The 19383-nt window shown below is 43.8% G+C and overlaps 2 protein-coding genes across 3 annotated transcripts; one reads left to right on the top strand and one right to left on the bottom strand.

Annotated features, from left to right (window-relative positions):
* Nucleotides 1-119: 119 nt before the first annotated feature.
* Nucleotides 120-3396, bottom strand: nanog (nanog homeobox). Its single transcript, XM_064331232.1, has 4 exons — nt 2792-3396; nt 2056-2414; nt 1807-1923; nt 120-1556 (listed from the first exon to the last, which is right to left on the bottom strand). Exons 1-4 carry the CDS (start codon nt 3180-3182, stop codon nt 1242-1244), a joined length of 1182 nt encoding a protein of 393 aa, XP_064187302.1. The 5' UTR covers nt 3183-3396; the 3' UTR covers nt 120-1241.
* A 2541-nt stretch (nt 3397-5937) lies between these two features.
* LOC135252758 (importin-4-like) lies at nt 5938-19236 on the top strand. 2 transcript variants are annotated; one of them, XM_064331224.1, is made up of 30 exons: nt 5938-6220; nt 6743-6829; nt 7169-7248; nt 7438-7479; nt 7714-7843; nt 8375-8554; nt 8646-8711; nt 9096-9197; nt 9363-9446; nt 9602-9751; nt 9891-9944; nt 10178-10287; nt 10750-10858; nt 11064-11193; nt 11336-11449; nt 11665-11778; nt 12187-12310; nt 12769-12880; nt 13950-14065; nt 14987-15064; nt 15156-15213; nt 15327-15432; nt 16204-16397; nt 16658-16708; nt 16842-16967; nt 17363-17589; nt 17788-17920; nt 18214-18318; nt 18485-18554; nt 18671-19236. In XM_064331224.1, the coding sequence occupies exons 1-30, from the start codon at nt 6146-6148 to the stop codon at nt 18799-18801; spliced, it is 3258 nt and encodes a 1085-aa protein (XP_064187294.1). In that variant the 5' UTR covers nt 5938-6145; the 3' UTR covers nt 18802-19236. The 2 variants fall into 2 exon arrangements, with proteins under 2 accessions (XP_064187294.1, XP_064187295.1); XM_064331225.1 differs by having other exon boundaries at nt 6205-6316.
* Nucleotides 19237-19383: the final 147 nt, after the last annotated feature.

Genomic DNA, 19383 nt, shown 5'->3' with positions numbered 1-19383 from the left:
TCCCCTAGCACAGCAGTTTTTTCTGAAATTATTCAATATTTGCACTAAACTTCCTTAGCCATGAGAATGCAGAACCATGTGTCCTTCTGTATTGTAAGAAAACACCATGACAAGATTAATTTGTTAGAAAAGATTTATTATGAAAACCATCGCCACCATCCAACGTGTGCAGCTATTTACATATTAGACAGGCAGCGACAAGTAATGGCTTTCTGATAAAATTCTGACTAAAAATATTTCCACATTTGGTTCCATTGGACTGACCATTGTGAGCTACAGCATGGGATCATTTTGCCAAATGTTTCAGACAATATATACAAACCAAAATATGAATGCCCAGTACACATGTACTGCCACCTGGACTAATAATCATTGAGCAGCACCTCAATTGATACATGCACTTCCGGAAGAACATCTGTACACTAAAAGGAAATTGTGCGTTAAACCAAGACTAAAAATCTTCCACAAAACAAACATTACAACAGTATACAGGGCTGGAGCCCAATTATACACAATTGATACTTCTCAGAACAAGTAATACTGTACAATAATATGATCCGCTTGTCTTAGTATTCATCATGTAAGCTGTGCCTGGTTACATGATGAAACCAGCTCAAATTAAATAAGTGTGTTGGTTTCACATTCAGTAAGGTATCAAGCGGCACAGAGCCTTGTCAGAACTGAAGTGTCAAGAGCATGATGTACAGATAAGTCACAAAAACACACTGAACTATGTAAATTGTATAAAATATATCATTCTATTTAAAAACAAAGCACATTGCATAGAAACAAGTTTTTGTAAAAACGAAAAAACACCCCAAAAACAAAATGCAACTTACAAATAAAAAAATAATGTCATTTAGTCAGTCAGTGTCTGCAATTTAAGTGAATCATTTCATTTAACACTTAATGTGGATGAAGTATGGCAGTCAATCAGTATGAAAATTAATGCATGCCAGTCAGTTATAATACTACATTTCAGTCAATGAAGCCATATACACCATTTAGGAGAACTCCACAAAAATATCACGCAACACTAAAATGGAACTTAATGGATGGCTCATCTTCATCTGCTCTGCCAGTTACTTGTGGATTGGCGTTGGTCTAATTCATTTCTACTGATGAATGACACCCTGAGGGAATTTTGTTATTAAATACCAGTTGTTCTAAATGCAATGAACAACATGAAATACTGATATTTCAGTGGAGATTCATCCTGGGTTTCGTACCCCTGCCATTACCTACGTTGACCACTGGGTGACACTCTGCCCCATTCCCATACGTGTTGGACTTTCAACTGCATCCACTGGAGTTCCATCATCACTATTGATGCTGCTGTTCCCATTGTTGTAATTATTGGGGTTAAACTCGAAGTGGGTGGGAGGAGGCAGGTTCCAACCACCATGCGCTCGTGTTGGGGGCTGGTGAGGCGACTGCGGTCGTGGGTAGTTCTGATAGTACGTTGGGGTTTGAGTAGGGCTCTTCTTGAAAGCGGTCTCCCTGAATTGCACGTTGGAGTAATGCTCCTGGGTCAGTGCAGAAGTGTCCACCTGAAACTGAAAAGTAGAGAGCAATTCAATATTGCACAAAGCTAACAAACTCTGGTGATTATCACTGCATGTAACTGCAATTGTTAATGTACCATCCTGCCTTTAAGACAATATCCGGTCTGTGGAAATGCCTCCAATTTGGATGGAGTCACTTTATGTCCAGTCAAGTTGCCCTTCTGACACAGACAGAGAGAGGGGTGTGCAGACTGGACAGAGAAAAACCAGCAGCTACATTGAAAGCTCTGCGGTTGCTTACCTGAGAGTGTGGGGCGATGTTGCGGTATCCAGAGTCAGAGTACCTCTCCGAAACCCAGCTGGTGTCCTTCTGGTGTCTCTTCAGCTTCATCCTACGGTTCTGGAACCAGGTCTTCACCTAATAACCAAGAAACCAGTGTTGGTATTGCATACAAAAAAGCCAAATTTCAGTGTCCACCCAGATGAGTCCCCTCTTACTGACAATTGTCTAACAAAGTATCACAATCATTAAGAACACTTCTGTGCTTACCTGTTTGTAAGTGAGGCCGGTTAGGCCTGCGAGCGTCTTCATCTCCACTGGAGTGAGGTAGCGCTGGACGCTGAAGCGGTGCGTTAGCGCCGTCATCTGGTCCTCTGAGAACGCTGTGCGTGCCTTGGCCTTGCGGGGTTGTGCTGAGACGCTCTGGGGGGTCATCATGGACACAGGAGGCTGCTCTTCCGGTTCAGCGCCCCCATGAAAAGCCTCCTCTTCCTTTACTGTCAGAGTGCTGGAAACAAGTCCACTGCTGTCAGGACTCCCACTCTCCACATCTTCCTCCTCTCCTTCTCTCCAGGAGGAAGTAGGGACCTGTGGGGCTACTTCTCTGCTACTTCCCGAACTCCATGAATCTGACAAAAAAGTATTGCACTTTACTACACTGGCCAAACAGAAACTAATTCTCACGACAAAATAAAACGGGGTGGTGCATGCTGTGCAATGAGAACAAAGAAAAACAACTGTATATCAGCATGCCACGTGAACGATTACGTGGTTTGCTCATTACCACAAATAAAGAGCAGATTGTGTGCAAATCCACCATTTTCATATCTAACTACAAAGATCAGCCAATCGAAAATTTCACTTAACATCAAGTAGGTAGGCCTAGTTGGCGTATAGACTACTAGACTAGAAGAATATGCAAGAGATGGAACACTTAACAAGTAGAAGCACTACTAGGACGACTTCATTCATAGCGACCGCGTATGGGCAGGCTATAGCCATTTACCTGGTGTGTGAGCCTCCGAGTCGCTTGGCGTGTCGCTGCTTGCCCGCTCGATCTCCGTCGGTCGTTGACTACTTAGCGGTCGGTTATGGGAAAGGAAAAGTCGACCGGTTTGTGCGTGGGAATCGGCGAAATACAAAACGGAACCTGGAAAGTGTGCGCTTGTTGTATGACCGTCCTCTAAATTCCGCGGTGGGGATTGGTGTTGTTGCTGCTGCGGCGGCGGCGGCGTAGAGTAGTAACCTCCGCTGACTCCGTGATGGTTGTAGGCGGCCTCTGCCCATCCTAAATTTTGGTGATTTTGCTCGGGGCCCTGTGGATACATAAGCCCGTAGGCGTATGCGTGATAGGACGGGTTGTAGTTGTAACTAACTGGCAGTTTCCAGTCTGCCATTCCTCCGATATTTGCCTTATCCACTTTTGGTGCAGTTAAGGAAGGCTATAAATAGTAAGAGCTTCGAGCTAAGTGAACCAACTATTTTATACAAAGGATGCCGCAGTCTGAATTGAAGCACAAACGCAACTAACGATACCCCTGAGGACTATTAAGAGGTCGTCACTTCGTTGAACTTGAGTGTGCGTATATACTGAAAGGGTGTGTGGGTGTGGATACGAATGTAGGTGTGTATAAACAAGTAACCAATCAGGGCAACAGGTGTGTTGTACTTGGAAGCCGCTGACTTGTTTTAGAATGTGTGTGATGTGATCAGCCTGGCCACACCCCTGTACAATGAGCGGTGGTAGGCCTAAATGTGCGTCAATTTTTTCTTGTTAAAACAAGTTACATTTCAAATGAAATAGCTTGGATATAGACTAAACTTTTGTATGCATATAAGCCTACATTGAATAAACACGATTACTGTAGAATATTTCAGAATGTATTTGACACTATGTGAATGTGGAAAGAAGGTGAAAATACTGGAAATGTAAAAAAAAAAATGTAGGTTTAGCTAAATGTAAGTTAGGCGCTTTTGAGAAGTGTCTGCTAAATGCAAAAATGAAATGTAAATTTCATCATTAGTAAACAGATATCAAAATAATATATAGAGTAGAAATTATACAATGCATTGTCAATACATTATATGAAGCTAATGGAATGCAAACATGGCGACATTAGTATTTTACCAAAAATGCAAAATATACTAATTTCTGAACACCTATTAATATACTACAGTCTTGCTGAATCAATTGAATTTAAGAGAAAGGTTTTGTATTTGTTTCATCAAAGGAGTTTCAACAATTTTGCAAGTCTGTGGGCATGTGATACATTTGGGTGGCTGTACTTGTAACTAATTGTGTTGTAAAATAATGGAACAGAATTAAACCATATAACGATTGTTTCATGTTTTTTTCTCCAAAGAATTTACATCTGAAGTAGGTTTACATCCAACAACAAACAGTGAAGACATCTACTTTTGGAATTACAAGAATGAACAGGGTTTGGCCGAAGATTACCATTGAAATGTGTGCTTTTATACAGGACCTATTTGGTTGTATTAAGATGGTAATCATTCAGTTAGAGATGAATATATGTGGTAATGATGTGTCTATGGCACATTACCTGCCAGTGACCTATGTGCCTGAAGGGAATTAGTGATGTTGTACCTGAATGAGAGAGGGGAAGTGGGCCAGAGGAATTTAATTATAAAGACACAAATTTTGCTATAGACCAAAGCTGCACGTGTTATGGGCAGTGTATCCAAATATAATGTAATGCAACTATCAACTAGGCATACGCTATACTAAAGAATACCAGGATTTATTATATCCACATCAAAGATCACTTTAGGATAGTTTTTGTTTGGTGAAAGTCTTCCTTTATGTATTTGCTTATTCAGACTGCTATAACCATTTTGGTTAGGTCACTTAAAAAAACTTGGAAAAAAAAGCTGGAATAGCCTACATAATCGAAAGGAATTTTCGCATTTCGTTACGTCATAGGCCTACAAGTTTCAATAAGATATATTTGCTCTAAATAAAAATTTAATAAATGTAATGTTGCAATGTCTTGGCATGATCTAATTAGGTCTATGTGACATTTAAAATATTGTTTATAGACAGTATGAAGGTCTATATTCTTTTTTTTTTTTTAAACATGAGAAATGCGTGGAATTTTTCAAGGAGTCTCGTTTAAAAAATCATGCCTGATCTGTTTACTGTTATTGTCTGAAACGAGCCAGCTCGTTAAGATTAGCTTTGTTTTTCGATTAGGTATCTTTTGTCATTTACGAGTTCGCGAGCCAGTCATTGCCTTGACCAATTATGGTGTAAAGAGTCCATTAGCACCCCCGCCTCCACGGAAAGACAAATTTCTCGAGCAACCGCATCATGTACTGTTTTTTATGTCGGGTAGACTACAGTAATAAAATACTGCTAAAATAGTGAAGGTGACCGTTATTCTGGAGATATTTGTAGAATTATATGGTTCATTGTAAAAATGTAAACTATTTTAAACTGTGATAGGATACATTTATATTACACTACATCTGTAAATTTAACAAAATATTTTCTTATAGGCATTTACGTTTTTTTGTACTTAAAACATTTTCTTTGTTTTTACATTGTATTTGCAAGCCAATCGTTAAAATAAAATTTAGCGACAGCTTTTCTGACCGTATGTCTAACGTTGATACAGTATAGGCCTACAGGTTTAATTTATATCTGATGGAAGAAAACAAAATGAATAAATTAAAAGACAAAGCAAGAAAGGGGGCAATTATAAGAAGAAAATTTACCACATAGCCTATTCATTAAATGCATATTCTCATTCATCAAATTACATACTTCATGAAGTAATTTGGAAACAGGTATCTGTTTACTGTAGGCCTACATATATTTTGTTGGCTTCCTGCTCTTGTCATTTATCTAGTTTACCAGGCCTGCTACATGAATGTAGCCAAACTTCATAATTATTCTTTGCGATCTCTATATGTATAGAAGTTATGGCCATAGTCTGTTCATTGCTGTCCGTCTGGGTCAAAACTACTATGCTATAGTCAAAACCATCTGGTCCAAATAAAGCCGTAGATATCTACGGCTCTGGTCCAGAGCTCTGGTCCAAACCAAACCCGTTTTGTTTCGTAAGAAACTTTCTCTTTCAACGGATTGGTCAACACAGTGCGGTTTTTTCTCACGTGACAACGTGTTAAAATAATCACTCGAATTTCAACCGTCGTCGCTTCGGCCTGCTTTATGGAAAGCGTGGACCGTGTAGCCATAACAATATTTATTATGTACCCTACGTTACAATAGTAAAGCGCACTCACGGCACAGTTTGAAACCACTCGCAAAGTCATACTAGTATCCAGAGCAGGGTTAGACACTTTTGGGGAGTTCACATATTTGATATTTTAGAAGATGGCCAAGATGACAGAAGAACTGGAACGCATTCTTTCACTGATCACCCAGCCTGACAACGTCGTCATACAGCAGGTAGCCAGCTAATCCGACTGACTTTACAAGCTCTCACCAACAAAGTTGAGCCAAGGTTAGGTTAGCAATAGCGAGTTAGCTACATGCATCATTTCTGTGAGTGGAAGCTTCCCGCCAATTCTATAGTTAACATAGCTTAACAGTATCTAGTTGTTTGCTGGGAACAACTGGTCTAGCTAACGTTAGCCGACACCCAGGTTGCCTTGTTGAGGCATGTTAACGTTGTATTGTGTTGCCCGCTACTTAACATGGGTAAAGTAAGGCGAGGTAACAAGCTCGCATTTTTCCTGTCTGAAAGAGTAAAGAGTTACCTGACTGCACTCCGACGGTGCCGATGTAATAACAGTATTAACCAGCCTGTAACGTTACAGTTAAAGGAATTTTCCAGTTTTATATATCAGCGATAAGTCGCAACGCCATCCGCTTTGAGTTATTTTACAATATTTACAATAGCTACGACGAAAACCTACGCGATTCTACACGACAGTGATACTGGGTAATTTCAGCCATTTTTCTTCAAAGGGAACAGCGCAACTGAAACTGGCTTTTAAAGACCCAGCGGCGATTCCAAGTCTGTGTACAGTCATGACAAACTGCGAACACCCTCAGGTAATAGTTTTCTGTAACGTAAGTGAAGCAAACACGCATTCATTTGTTTTAACTTATTTATCTTAGTAGGCAGTGCACACGTTCCCCCGAAACACTCAGACCTACCCCATTGAGCAAAAGCCGGAATCTAGATGTCTAGAGGGTTGAAAATCTAGGCCAAGAGGCATTTTGACAGTATGGACTAGGATAATCCTAATACAGTTCAGGTTTTGCCCAGATATAGCCTGGCTATGTCATGTGCATTCCTGTGCAGTGTGTGCTCTTTTCTGCACTTCGCATGGTTTAGTCCCTTTCTTGTTTTTTTTTGGCAATGTCACTTTTTACTTCTCTGTTCCTCAGATCCGCCAGACAGCTGCTGTGCTGCTGAGGATGAGAGTGATGAAGCACTGGCCAAAGATCAGTCATGAGCACAGAGAGAGGTTTGGCCTGTTGCAGCTCAGACTATTGCACATTGTAATGCTCACACTCAGTGTCTTACATGACAACGATGCCAGTTCAAAATTGCTATTTAGCCAATGGAGATCAGATCTTAATGTTGCAACTTGATGTTAAAACATGAAAGTAGTTTCTTGTCTATCAGTGTGCTATAACTAATTTTTTTTCTTCAGTCTGAAGGCTGTGGTCTTACAAGCTTTCAAGGAAGAGACAGAGTAAGTTGCAACTTTGACAATAAATCACACACTTGTAATCATGCTTCATCAAGGCCAAAGCATCCGTCTTATGAACCATATAAGCCTTGGTGTGTGTGTGTGTGTGGGGGGGTTACAGGGCAGTTGTCAGTACAACACAGCAGCACTTTAAAAAGGACATGATAGCAATGTATCGTGAATTGTCTAGGAAGATTTGTGTCTGTGTGTCTTGTTGACTGTTTCTCTCTGTCACAGACAAATCGTGCGTCACTCTATCTCTCAGCTCAGTGCGATGCTGGTCAAACACGAGTCTCCTGAACACTGGCCCGCCCTCCTGGCACTGCTCAACCAATCCTGTAAAAGCATCAGCTCACAAGACAGACAGGTACCGCTGCTACACCTCAACCTGTTCTGTCGCTTATTCAGTTGCAAACCTGGAACATCCAACACCATATGCAGAACTGTCCTGTCTGTCCTTTGGATGGGGCGACATAGCTCAGGAGGTAAGAGCGGTTGTCTAGCAGTCGGAGGGTTGCCGGTTCAATCCCCGCCCTGGGCGTGTCGAAGTGTCCCTGAGCAAGACACCTAACCCCTAACTGCTCTGGTGAATGAGAGGCATCAATTGTAAAGCGCTTTGGATAAAAGCGCTATATAAATGCAGTCCATTTACCATTTACCAAGTTCACATTCAGGACTTAGAGGCACAGGAACATAATTGTGCCTATTATTATGAGGTCTGTACAGCAGCTGTTGTGTGGCTGTAATACTTGGAAAAAAGTAATATATTTAAAGCTGATTTTAATTTGGTAAGCTCATTCAGGCTGAGGAGTGAGAAAATGACAAAATACAAGCGGGCACCTGACATTAAATATATATTCTTTTAAAAAGTTCCCTCTCTGATTCCTTACACTCACAGGTGGACCTGCAGCTCATTAGCAAAATGGTGGAGTCAAACCCAGAGAACTTCAAACCACACTTCGGCCAGCTGCTGTTGCTGTTTGATAACGTACTGCAGGACTTGAGTGACCCCGGTGCCCTGTGCCACGGAATGGCCGCCCTCACCTCCATGTGTGCCCACGCGAGCACGGAGGAGATGGTAAGGGTCCCGACATGCTGGAACTCGTCTGTGAAGGCCCACTCAGCCAGTACCGCATGGTGTAACTGCTGTCCTTAAATTTATCTTTCAGAACATGATACGCTCTCTTGTTCCGAGGCTGATAACCGGCATGAAACAGCTCATCAAGTCGGCTCAGGTCGGTGCAGTCCAGTGCAGCGATTTCACATACCACCCTCTGGACGATTATTGGGTCGTTACAGACGCTAGAGCAAAGCACTCATTAATGCTGCAGCTTCTCTCTCTTAAATGATTGTGCTATAATCAGTTTGTTTTTGAACTGTAATATTGACCACAGAATTGCTTCTTCAATATTATACGCTGTGTTTCTGTGTGTTTTGCTTGATGTTGTTGATGTTACACTACAAACCAGATTTCCTAAAGGTAGGGTAAAGTGCAAATAAAGAAGGTTATTGGCTCTGTAGGAGATGATGCTATAGAATGTGGTGTCTGAGTCTTAACGCGCTCTGCCTGAGTGTTCTCAGTGTGTCTGTATAGGGCAACCTGTATTTGTCGTGAACAGAACGAGGCCAGCGAAGCGATGGAGGCATTTGACAAGCTGATGGAGAGTGAAGCATCCACCGTCACCCCTCATGTAGCGCAGATCGTTCATTTCTGTCTAGAGGTTCGTGCATCAGGGCTGTAATGTGGCTTTCTTTCGAATGTGACAGTTGCATACTTAAGTGGGTAAAGTTTAATTACTTTAGGGCGTATACAGTGCATATTATGTAATATGTTTTTGGTTTTTAACAGCTTGTGCTGTATGTTTTTGTTCATGTTCTGGCAATAGGTCAGTGCGGATGCCTCTCTTAGCATCTCCCTGCGTGTGAAGGCTCTCTCCTCCTTGTCCGTCCTTATTAAGCTGAAGAGTAAGGTGAGTCAGTTTATATTCCTGTTGCTTGGGCTCTACTCTGTTCTGAGGCATTATAGGCGGCAGTAGTTGGTCTTTCTCTGTCTGTGTGAGGTATGCAAGTCTATCAAGATCATGTCATGACCATGATGCATTAGTTTTGTGCTTTGTTTCCACAGACGGTTTTAAAGCTCAAGCTGCTGGGGCCCATCTTGCAGACCGTGTTCCCTGTGTTCTGTTCAGCGCCCCCTGCTGCAGAGGACTCAGAAGACCAGGCACAGGATATAGACAGCAATGATCCCAGAAGTCTCAGACACTTTGCTGCTGGGGTAAGCTTGCATGTCTGTCAGAGTCAGATTCCTGTTAATTGTGTTTCTTGTATGTCTAAATCAGCATGCCACTTTTCCCTTAGCTTTTAGAATGTGTCAGTGTTTCAATCTTTTTCTCTCCGTCTCTCTCTCTCTGCAGATTATTGATACCATGGCTCTTCACATGCCTCCTGAGTTACTGTTAGCCCAGCTGGTTAGTAAGCATCTTTTCTGGCTCCTACCCTGAACCTGCTAATAAGAAAGAAAACTATTTATCCTTCTCATCCCCAGATGCAGTTGTATAGGTAAAGCCGCCACCGTACATAACATTGATTATTGAGGTCTGCATGGAATGTTCAGAAGTATGAAGATCATTGTGATCTGGACAGGTTTTCTTGTGGTAGCGTTCCCAGTGTAAGGGCCATGTTGTCTGTCTCCCTGTGTCAGATGCCCATGACTGAGGCATGCTTGGCCAGCGGGAAAGCAGACGGTCGCGAAGCCGGACTGATGTGCCTCGCTCTGCTGGCTGAGGGCTGTGCTGACCACATCCGGACCAAGTCAGTGTCTCCCCACAGACCCCTGAACACGCAGTCCTTCACCGTTTATGCGTTAATCGACTACCTCTCTCAACTGCGCTGTAGTACCAATTGATTTTGATCATTTTCGATAATTTGTAAAAAGAGAAAAACATGCATCTGAATCTTCTCATACAAATTATTTAAAATAAAAACTATCAAGGATAGACAGAGTAAAGCTAATAGCTTATTTCCATTGTGGTCCTTTTTTGGAAGGGTGTGTGTGTGGGTAGGCAGCAGGTAAAAAATGTGTTCTAGCAGCATAAATTACTATAATTAACATATAATCATGTATCCATCCACTGGGCACAGTGATTGGCAGCTGTGCAGCGCTGCTTCCCAAAAAGTCAGACTATTCCCTTAACACTCTTGGTGCTCTGTTCAGCTTATTACAATACCCCGTCAGTCACTGTGCATTGTATTAATTGACTGTGCTTCTTCCAGAATGTTGTCGTCTGTGCTGCAGGTGGCGTGTCAGAATCTGTCGGACAGCAGTCAGATGGTGCGTGGCACTGCTCTTTTCGCCCTGGGACAGTTTTCTGAGCACTTGCAGGTAAGTCCTCAACCGTGTGTGCACACCACATGCCTTGACTATTAGTGTTTGTCATTTGCTTGTGTGTCCAAGCCTGTGTGTGGTCGTATTTGTTCAGTGTGCGTGTTTGTGTTGGTGTGCCCCTGGCTGTATGCATTTTCTACAGTAGCGTAGCCACAGTCTCTCTGTGTCCGAACCTCACCCACACACGGTCTCTCCTTCTCAGCCTGACATCGGTAAGTACAGCTCTGAGTTGATTCCGCTTCTGCTGGGCTACCTTTCTGGACTGGACCACAGCAGGGTGGTGCACGTCTCCAAGGTCTTTTACGCTCTGGAGAACTTCCTGGAGAACCTGGGTAAGAGTCCGCTCTGTCCCTCCATTCACAGTCAGCTGGTACCATCCTTCCCCATGACCACCTCAAATGTGCGTGCTACACTGGCATGTGGTGGTCAGCATGTTTCCAGTAAACCCCTCTCCCCCCTTCTCCCACTCTGAAGGGGAGGCCATCCAGCCCTACCTGCCCACCCTGATGGAGACCATGTTTTCTGCCCTGAGTGAGACCAACATTTTGAAGATCAGAGTTCTGGCCGTCAGTGCCATCGGCGCCATCGGTAACACTGCCGTTCACGTTCAGAGTCTCGACCCTCAGGATGTGCTCCGTCTTTCTGAATGTATACCCGAAGGCCCAGATTCACTCAACATTTCTCCACTATGTTTTACTTGCAATTATATGTGATTGAGTCCAGGTCTTTGTGTCAACTTCTCCCTGCAAAGGTGTATCCATTTAATATGCCTCTGCCTTATCTCTGCCCTCATTTCCTGTCAGCCAACTCAGCGAAGGAGATGCTGGTGCCGTACTTCCCACACGTGATGAACACGCTGAAGGGCTTCCTTACGGACATGCGGGAGGAAACGAGGTCGCTGCAGACGCAGTCTCTGGGTACGAGCATCAGTGTCAGGCAGGGTTGGGCTTATTTACACTTCACTTCTGCCTGTTGAAGAGATCATTTGAGATCAACTTTTTTGGTGCGGCCCCCCTTTTTGGTAATTTGAAAAATTTTTAAGCCCCCCCCCCCCACAAGAGCACACCCTGCACTGCACCCCCCCCCCCATCCATCCGTCCGTTGTCTCTCTGTGCATCCCACTATAATATTCAATGGCGATTTTAACATTTTTGAATTGAATTTAAGTTCATTTTCCAAATCGAGTGAATTGAAATGGAATTGACCAGCCCTGGTGTCAGTATCTTATGTAAACTGTATAATAATGGGTTGAATGTAGTTCTTGGTTTCTGGTTCCTCAGTCTTCCGGAGGCTGTTGCGTGTGAACACGTTCTCTCCCCCTGCAGACACTCTGTCGGTGGTGGCTCGCTCTGTGGGGAAGGATGTGTTCGGCTCCCTGGCGGCCGAGTGCGTGCAGCTGGGTCTGAACCTCACCGACTCCGTGGACGACCCTGAACTGCGGCGCTGCGCGTAGGGGCCTGTGCTGCGCTGCGCTCTGTCTCTGTCTGAGCTGCGCCTTTTCTGTCTCTGTCTGAGCCTACGATTCACTGAGTCTGTCTCTGAGCTGCTTGTCTGAGTCTGCGTTACAGTGAGTCTGTCTCTGAGCTGCTCTATCTGAGTCTGAGATACACTGAGTCTGTCTCTGAGCTGCTCTATCTGAGTCTGAGATACACTGAGTCTGTCTCTGAGCTGCTCTATCTGAGTCTGAGATACACTGTCTGTTTCTGAATTGGTCTATATGAGTCTTAAGATCCACTGTGTCTTTGTCTGAGCTACATACAATGTCTGAGCTACTCTGTATGTATCTGAGATACACTGTGTCTGTGTCTGCGCTGCACTGAGTCTATTTGATGCCCTATGTGGCTGTTGTGAGAATGTACTGCCCAGTGAACAATCTCTGTGCACTGAAGATGATCTCTGTGCTTCAGGTACAGCCTGTTCTCTGCCGTGTCCTCAGTGTGTCCCGGCTGTCTGATCCCTCGCCTCCCCGCCATCACCACCATGATGATGCTGTCCCTCAGGTCCATAGAAGGGGTCACGGTCAGTGCTCCGTGCTCTCCTTCATTTCTTTACTAGCACATTTTAATCCAGCATTTTTCCTTTTATCCCAGTTGGATTTCCCAGTCGTGTTTGTTATCCTGTCACATCGCTGCTGTGTCCTCTGTCTGTTCAGTGTGAACTGCCACACATTTCACATGTTTCTTGATCTTCTAGCACTTTCATGTTGCACTTGATCTTGACCTTGATGTTGTTGCTCTTTAAACATATCTCTTCTAATCATGCTTCACCTCTAGCTTAAGACTTAAGCCATATCTTTACTGACTTAGCCTAAGCTTTACTGTTTGAACTAGTCTTGATGTTCATAGCTATGGACAGCTGCTGCTTTATGAGAATTGTATTTTATCTGACCTGGTTGTATTTGTTCCAGTGACCTTCAGCATGCACTTATTGTACCTCGCTTTGGATTAAAGCATCTGCCAAATAAAATGTAATGTAATCTCCTCTGTGGGTACATCCATATACTAGTGTATTGACTGTGTGTAGTGCACCTGGGAGGTCTACCAGCATCCAGTCATTCTGTTTGTGATCTGCTCTTGTACTTATGATTGCTTATCTGTCCTATTTGGTTGCTGCTTGTCCAGAATATTCCTTCACCATCTTTCACCTCATAGCATTAACTTTCTGCATGCATTCTTTAGCCTACCTGACCAGTCTACGGTGTAGCTTGATGTTTGAAACTAGCTTGATGTTCATATGCCTGGTGGACAGCTGCTGCTTTATGAGAATTGTATTTTATCTGACCTGGTTGTATTTGTTGTCCAGTGACCTTCGCATGCTTACTTTTGTTACCCGCTTTGGATAAAGTCATCTGCCAAATATAGAGTGTAATGTAATCTCCTCTGTTGGGTACACCATAATCCTAGTGTATTGACTGTGTGTAGTGCACCTGGGAGGTCAACCAGCATCCAGTCATTGTATTGGTGGACGGCAGTATTGTACTTGGAATGCTTACAGCGTCCATCTTGGTGCCTGTCAGCACAGAATATGTACAGCACACACATAATTTCACACACATACATTATACTTTCTGCACTGCGTTCTCTTTCAGGCCTACCTGGAAGAAGACCAGTTTACCCTGCTCGATGATGAAGATGAGGATGAAGGAGAAACTGCCTTAGATGAAGAAGAAGGAGATAACAGTGCAGTGTACAGAGAGATTGCTGGGTTTGTTCCTCACATTTTCACACTTTGCCTCGTTCTTTTTTTAATTGCCATTCCCCCTTTTCTGCTCAGTTTAGCCAAGTCATATCTATTAGTGCTCATTGCGGTAACTCCTGCTTGCGATTAAGAATGCAGACAAGCACACACTGGAAAAATGCTTTATTTGGATAAACCTAAAATTTTACTTCAACACATGTTCATAATTTTAATTATGACTCTTGTCAGAGAAGCAGGATGAAATAAGCTACAAGTAACGTTTTTGCGTTCTGATAAAAACAGATTTTTACCACACGGGCTACTAATAGAAAACCCTAGGAGAGCTTTCAGTTTTATTCTCTTATGTTGTGCAAGCTACAGTGGTGTAGGCAGAAATACATTTTTGGAAAAAGTGGGTAGGCCGACTAGGTAGGTTTTTTTCTGGAAGTCATTTCTAACGGCAATGCAGTCATCGTCCTAATTATTCCAACTCTTCTGCCTTATGGTGGTACAAAAAAACAATTATGTAAATACATTTTTCTTTTTGAAATGAATATTACAGCAAGGCTAAGTACATAACAAGGAGAGCACAGGCTTCACATAAACACAATCCAACAATGCAACACCCCCCCTATAAAGTATGCATCTGCTTGTGACAGGCACTATGTATTAGCCCTAATTAAGAGGACATATCTGAATTGAAATTGAACGGCTGAGATTTAGCGTACACAACAAAGTTGAGGGAAAAACATGTTCAACAAACTTAAACCCGTACTATCAAGCACCCTTCAACATTGTGGGCCCTCGTACAGGCAGAAAAATCATCAGCCGTACAACTTCAGAAGGCCAACATTTGGTTTTTTACTTAAGACATCTCTGGTGACAAACATTAGCAACCTGTTAGTGGGGTGTTTGTCTCTTTTTAGCATACCTTGCATCTGTCTCCAGGTTCAGCGTAGAGAACGTTTACATTGATGAGAAAGAGGATGCCTGCAAGGCTTTGGGAGAGCTGTCCCTTAACATTGGGTAAGGAAACCCGTTCAGTATGTGTAGTCATAGCGACAGACCCGGCGCAGACGCGTGGTCTTACTTCCTGAGGGTCTTCCCTCCGTTTCAGCTCTGCGTTCCTGCCTTACCTGGAGTCCAGCTTCCAGCACGTGTACGAGCTGCACGACGTGAGTCACTGCAGCCGCCCGCGTCCTCTCGCTCGCACCCTTTCCTCACACTGCCGCGCACATTTAATTTGGTGACCCGCAAGGACGGCGCGTCCGTCTCTTCCTGTTCTTAGTTCCCTCACAACGTCTTGCGCAAGACTGCGTTCGCAGCGTTGGGCCAGTTCTGCAGAGCGCAGCACAGCGTCTGGCTGAGGAACCCAACCGAAGTCAACCACCAGGGTACCTGCGCTCTCCTCCCTCAGCTCTCCAAGGCTTTCTGTGTGATCTTCAAGGATGTCTTTCTGGATCTAGTCCATTGCTTCCCAACCCTGTTCCTGGAGATGTGCTGTCCTGCTGTAGGTTTTCATTTCAGCCCTAGTTTGGCTCACCTGATTCTGCTAATTAGCTCTCTAGCTGTTGAATGAGGTGTGCTTTGTTAGGGCTGGACAGATCTCTAGCTGTTGAAACCTGAAAACCTGCTGGATGGTAGATCTCCAGGAACAGGGTTGAGAACCACTGGTCTAGTCCTTGAGCAAGAATGGTGAGCAGCAGTTTGATTGCCTCAGTCATTTTAACCATATCGTATTTTTAGAGCACCTTAATTGAGCATGTTTGCTTCACCCATGAAACTTTCACCATGACCAACAAAAAATGACTTCAGCTTTAAACTTGTAGTCGTCCTGAATCTCTTTCTGTAATTAGAATTTTAAACTACAAGATTCATCATGGTGATAACATCGTGTAAGACAAGACAAGGCTGATTCTTTTATGTGTAACCACTGGAAGGCATATTTACATATTAACTGCAACAAGTTATACTCACCTTGTTAATTCCAATTTACCCAATCCTACATAAAAGCAATCAACACAGTAAGTTTGACACAGCTAATACAAGCAGAAGGCTACAGAGCTCCCCAGACATCCTAAATCAAGGAGAGGAAATAGAAACTCCAGACAGGGAGTGTGAATCCCATCCCCTCCCAGTGCAGTGTGTGGAGCTCTCTGTGTCAGCCCTGCAGAAGCTCCTGTCCGTGGTGCTTCCTACGTTCCTGGATGCCGTGAGGCAGGAGCCCGAGAGGGAGGTGGTGATGGCCGTGCTGGAGTCCCTCAACGGCGTCATCAAGACCTGCCAGGGGGAGGCGCTGCACACGCCCAGCCGGCTGGCCGAGGTCTTCCAGGCCATCCGAGACGTTCTCAAGAGAAAGGTGAGCCGTCCGCCTGCTTCAGACCCGTCCGGACGGGCGGTCCTGCACCCACGTCCTTTCGATAGCGATGAGCGGTGCCAGATCGGCGACCCTGAGGACCTCCTGTTAGGGACACGTGGCACCCTGTGGACAGTGCTATTTATTCTCACAGTTTTCCTGTGTGTTTTCAGCTACATCATTAGCAGCAACGTTAAGTGGTAACTATTAGCCGCGGTTGTACGCACATGCGGTCTGCTGAGTGTGTTTTCTTCTCCATACAGACTGCGTGTCAGGACGCAGGAGGGGAGGAAAGTGATGACAATGAGCATCAGGTAATGCACTGCCTCACCACCGGCCCCTGCTGTACACAAGACAGTGGTGTGAGGTGTATTTTGGTGTTAATGTGCTATTCTGTGGAATATCAGTGAGGTGGCTTTGGGTGTAATGTGCTGTGCTGTACTGCAGGTGGCGCATGATGTCATGCTGCAGGAGTTCGCTGGTGAAGGGATTCCCTTGCTGGCATCAGCTGTCCCTGCCGACACTTTTTTCCCCTTCCTGAACGAGCTACTGCCCCTCATCATGAGCAAGGCTGTGAGTCTGTCTTACGCTCTCATAAAAAAAGGAACTTTGGCTTGTTTCCAGGGAGCGTTTTTTAGGTCTTTATGGAACCTTCTTATATACGTGAGGTGCATGAAAGATCCCAGATTGAATCATTTTGCCAAAACAAAGAAGCCCTCGAACTAGATTGGGTTCCTTGATAGAGACACATCATTCCAGCCTTTTGGAATCCTGTCTTGTGAGAGTGTACATAAATGAGAGTAATCATACAGAAATGTTGTAATTACAGGAGACGTACACCCACCATGTTTGTCTGGTGATAAAAGGATGCATTTGCCTTGTCACAAGGAACCGCCGTACACTGTAAATGGACAACAAAATGTGAATAACATGCTAGTTTTTTTGTTTTTTTTCTTTTGTCACCGTAGAAACCTTCTTCCACGGCAGCAGACCGCTCCTTTTCGGTGGGCACGCTTGCCGAGACCCTGCAGTTGCTAGGGGGCGTGGCAGGCGGCAGGGCGATTGCGGGGCAGCTGTCCAGTCAGGTGCTGCCAGTGCTGGTGGGCGGAGTCGGAGACAGTGACGTGGACGTGCGCAGCAACAGCGTGTTCGGGCTGGGGGTACTGGCTGAGACCGCTGGACCATTCGTCACACAGTATCCTATTCTACAAGCCCATAAAAGGGTGCACAGTAAAACGTCCAGTGTTAATTCAACTCTAACACAGTAGGTATGAGTCCAACTGGGACCATATGTACTCTGTGTGAGTTGATTTAACTTACTGAACATTTACTGTTCTTGTGTTTTTCACTTTAAAAAAAATGCTTCTGACTCTTCCTTAGCTTTGTGCCTCAGAGACTATCCCATGATCCTCTTCCTCTTCTCCTCCCTTATGGCCAAAGAATCAAACAGAAAGGTCATTGACAACCTGTGTGCTGCCCTCTGCAGGATGATCATGAGCAGTAGTGACAGTGTGCCTCTAGACCAGGTAGTGTTGCTGCACACTGTCTGCGCTGGTTTGTGTTTTCACCGATCTGCAAATCTTTCCCTGTGTATCCGTCTCATGTGTGTGTTTCAGTTTTAGCTTAGTTCAGATGTTTATTTATATCTCCGCTAGCTACTGTAAGGACAGTAGCTACTCTTCCTGGAGTCAACCTTGTAAATTAGAATTATTCATAAAACCAAAAGCAACATATAACAAATAGGCTAGACATACCAACATGAATTACTTGGTAAAAGTAATCTGAATTATGAATTCCTCTGGCTCTTCCTCTCCCACAGGTTTTCCCTGCACTTCTGACCTGTCTTCCTCTGAAAGAGGACCTTAGCGAGAACAAGACAGTGTTCAGCTGCTTGGCCTTCCTGTACACAAAGAACCCCTCGCTGGTACTGTTCCCCCTATCTGAATGCAGCCACACTAAACCAGCTCTACACTAATGCTAAAGTAAAGCTGCTCCTTGAGAGACAGCTGGTAATGACTTAAATGTGCTGCACAATGCATTTTGTAACATCTTTGCTGGATAAAATGGAAATAATTTGCTGTGTTGTGTAGGTGGTGGGTAACATGAAGGCCATTGTGTCTGCATCCAGCCATGTTTTAAGAACCAAAGATATCGATGAGGGTAAGGAACTGTTATGAGAATAAATGTACTTTGATCTTTTAGAGATTTGGTTAGTTTTATATGTGCCATTTCTGTGAGTGTGTGTTGTGCTAAAAAGCTATATTTCTGTCTTACAGATACTAAGAGCAGTTTGCTCCTGTTCTTAAAAAACATGGCTCAACATCATGCTCAGGACTTTGAGGATGCGGTAATGTCACTTTCTAATGAAGAAAGGGACACATTCAACATTGCTGTCACTCAATCATAGGTCCACACAAAGGGCCTCTCTACCTCTCTAAGCATCACATTGATATGGGCACATAATTTTGACATTCAACCGAGCGGTGTGGTGGACTTATGTTTTACTGTTATCCAAAAATGTATCCAGAATTGTTTTGTTCTTTACATTAGTTTCCTTCAGAGTTGAATTTTTTTTCATGGTTATTACATGATTATTAAATGATTTCTCAACAGTTTTTTATGCCTTGTTTTGAAAGTTTGGGAATGAAAGGGAGTAAAGAACATAGCTATACTCAGCATTTTCTAGTATTAAATGTTTGAATCCTTTGTGTATATTGCAGTTGTTCGATCTACCAATGACAGAAGAGTTTCTTGGATTGGTCAGATTTCAAGGTGCGAAGCAATGAATTGAATGGTGAATAAACCCCTTTCTGAGATTTCCTACCATCTTTCTTTGGCACAAGCTTCCTGTCTTACTTGCCCATGTGGCTTCATGTCTTTATCAGCACAGATCATTTAATCACCACTACAATTGTGTGCAAGACCCAGGCCAGGCCCTTAAGAAAAGAACACGCTGCTGCAAGAATCTGTTTCAGAGTTTTGGGACTTG

This window comes from Anguilla rostrata, chromosome 4, assembly GCF_018555375.3.
Source record: "Anguilla rostrata isolate EN2019 chromosome 4, ASM1855537v3, whole genome shotgun sequence".
In the NCBI taxonomy this organism is placed as follows: domain Eukaryota; kingdom Metazoa; phylum Chordata; class Actinopteri; order Anguilliformes; family Anguillidae; genus Anguilla; species Anguilla rostrata.
This window is presented reverse-complemented; position numbering and strand designations above follow the sequence as displayed.